This window comes from Mus caroli, unplaced genomic scaffold (genome assembly GCF_900094665.2).
Source record: "Mus caroli unplaced genomic scaffold, CAROLI_EIJ_v1.1 scaffold_21246_1, whole genome shotgun sequence".
Classification (NCBI taxonomy): Eukaryota; Metazoa; Chordata; class Mammalia; order Rodentia; family Muridae; genus Mus; species Mus caroli.
This window is the reverse complement of record NW_018391311.1, coordinates 7,642-9,033: the sequence shown is the minus strand read 5'-3', so window position 1 is coordinate 9,033 and position 1,392 is coordinate 7,642. Positions and strand designations below refer to the sequence as shown.

The 1,392-nt window shown below is 31.8% G+C and overlaps 1 protein-coding gene across 1 annotated transcript in view; it reads right to left on the bottom strand.

Annotated features, from left to right (window-relative positions):
* Positions 1-1,158: 1,158 nt before the first annotated feature.
* The window catches only part of LOC110289112 (olfactory receptor 2AG1-like), a 1,111-nt gene continuing 877 nt past the window's right edge, over positions 1,159-1,392 (bottom strand). The window contains exon 2 of the mRNA XM_021155300.1: positions 1,159-1,231. Coding sequence (XP_021010959.1) covers positions 1,159-1,231 — 73 coding nt within the window. The remainder of the gene's footprint in view (positions 1,232-1,392) is intronic.

Sequence of the window (1,392 nt, the reverse complement as noted above, 5' to 3'; positions counted from 1 at the left end):
GAGAGACAAACAACAGAAATTTAGGAAATTGAATAAAATCATCACATCTTACTACAGAAGACTATATTTGGCATAACTGATAAATCTAGATGAAATGAATGATTTTCTAGACAGATACCAAGTACCAAAGTTAAATTAAAATCTTTTAAACTATCTAATTAGTCCCATAACCCCTAAAGAAATAGAAGCAATCATTAAAACCTCCCAACCCAACCCACCCCCCAAAAATTCCAGGGCCAAATGATTTTAGTGCAGAATTCTACCAGACCTTCAAAGAAGAGCTAATACCAATACTCCCCAAACGATTCCACAAAATAGATATATAAGGAACACTATCTAATTTATTCTCTGAAGAACAGTGACTCTGATACCTAAACCACACAAAGACACAACAAAGGCCAGTTTCACTTATGACAGTGTTTGTTGTCATTTGTACTTTTAATGATAGCCATTCTGACTTAGGTCTTAAATAATACAAGCTACATAAAATTTTGCATACAAAAAAAAGAGTACCACAAGATATTTTGACATGCATAAAATTACATAATGTTCTCATCATATAGACACATCATGCTTATAGACCTTTTGAAATTATTAATATATCTTAAAATGTGCTTGGACATAAAAGAAAAGACTAATTTTGTTCTACCTGTTTGCTTTTAGTATTCACAGTATAGAAGCATAAATATTCACTTAAATTTTCATCGTGGCAGCATCAGAAGAAAATAGGAGGAGAAATGATGAGGAAGAAGAAGAGGAATGAAAAAGGAGGACAGGATGAAAATGAAAAAGGGGCACACGCACACATATACACAGAGCCAAGATATCTGTCAGAACATTAACAAAAGTTGATTCTTAGAAAGACATTAAAAGTTAAACATAGTCAACTTCTACCAACTGGGCTTTAGATAAAACTACCAAAATTAATTTTATGAAGATTAGTTGCTTTAAAAATTGTGCAAATGCCAAGAATCTTTTCTCACTGATACCACTTAAAAGTATTTTCTCTTGTCTTGGTCTAATATGTATTTAAAAGTTCAAGTTTAGTGTTTGAGTGGTGATAAGTTTGGAACCTCTTAACTAAACAGTTACTTTGGAAAATGAAGGGTTAGCCTTTTAAAACTATAAAAAGTAAATTTAAACACTGCCAACTGTATCCTATAAGAATATACTTATGAAGAATAGTGTCAAAGAGCATTTAACATATATAATCAAATTCCAAGTCTCTAATTAAATGTTGTATTTATTAGTGTTTTGCTTTATAAGTAGAATTTCACTTTTAACAGAAATCATATAATTTCAAGGAGAAGTGAGGCTAGAAGGGACCTACTAGAACAACTTAGAATGTAGAGTGTTCTGGCAATAGGCGTCCTCCCAGGACTCTCCTCAAAG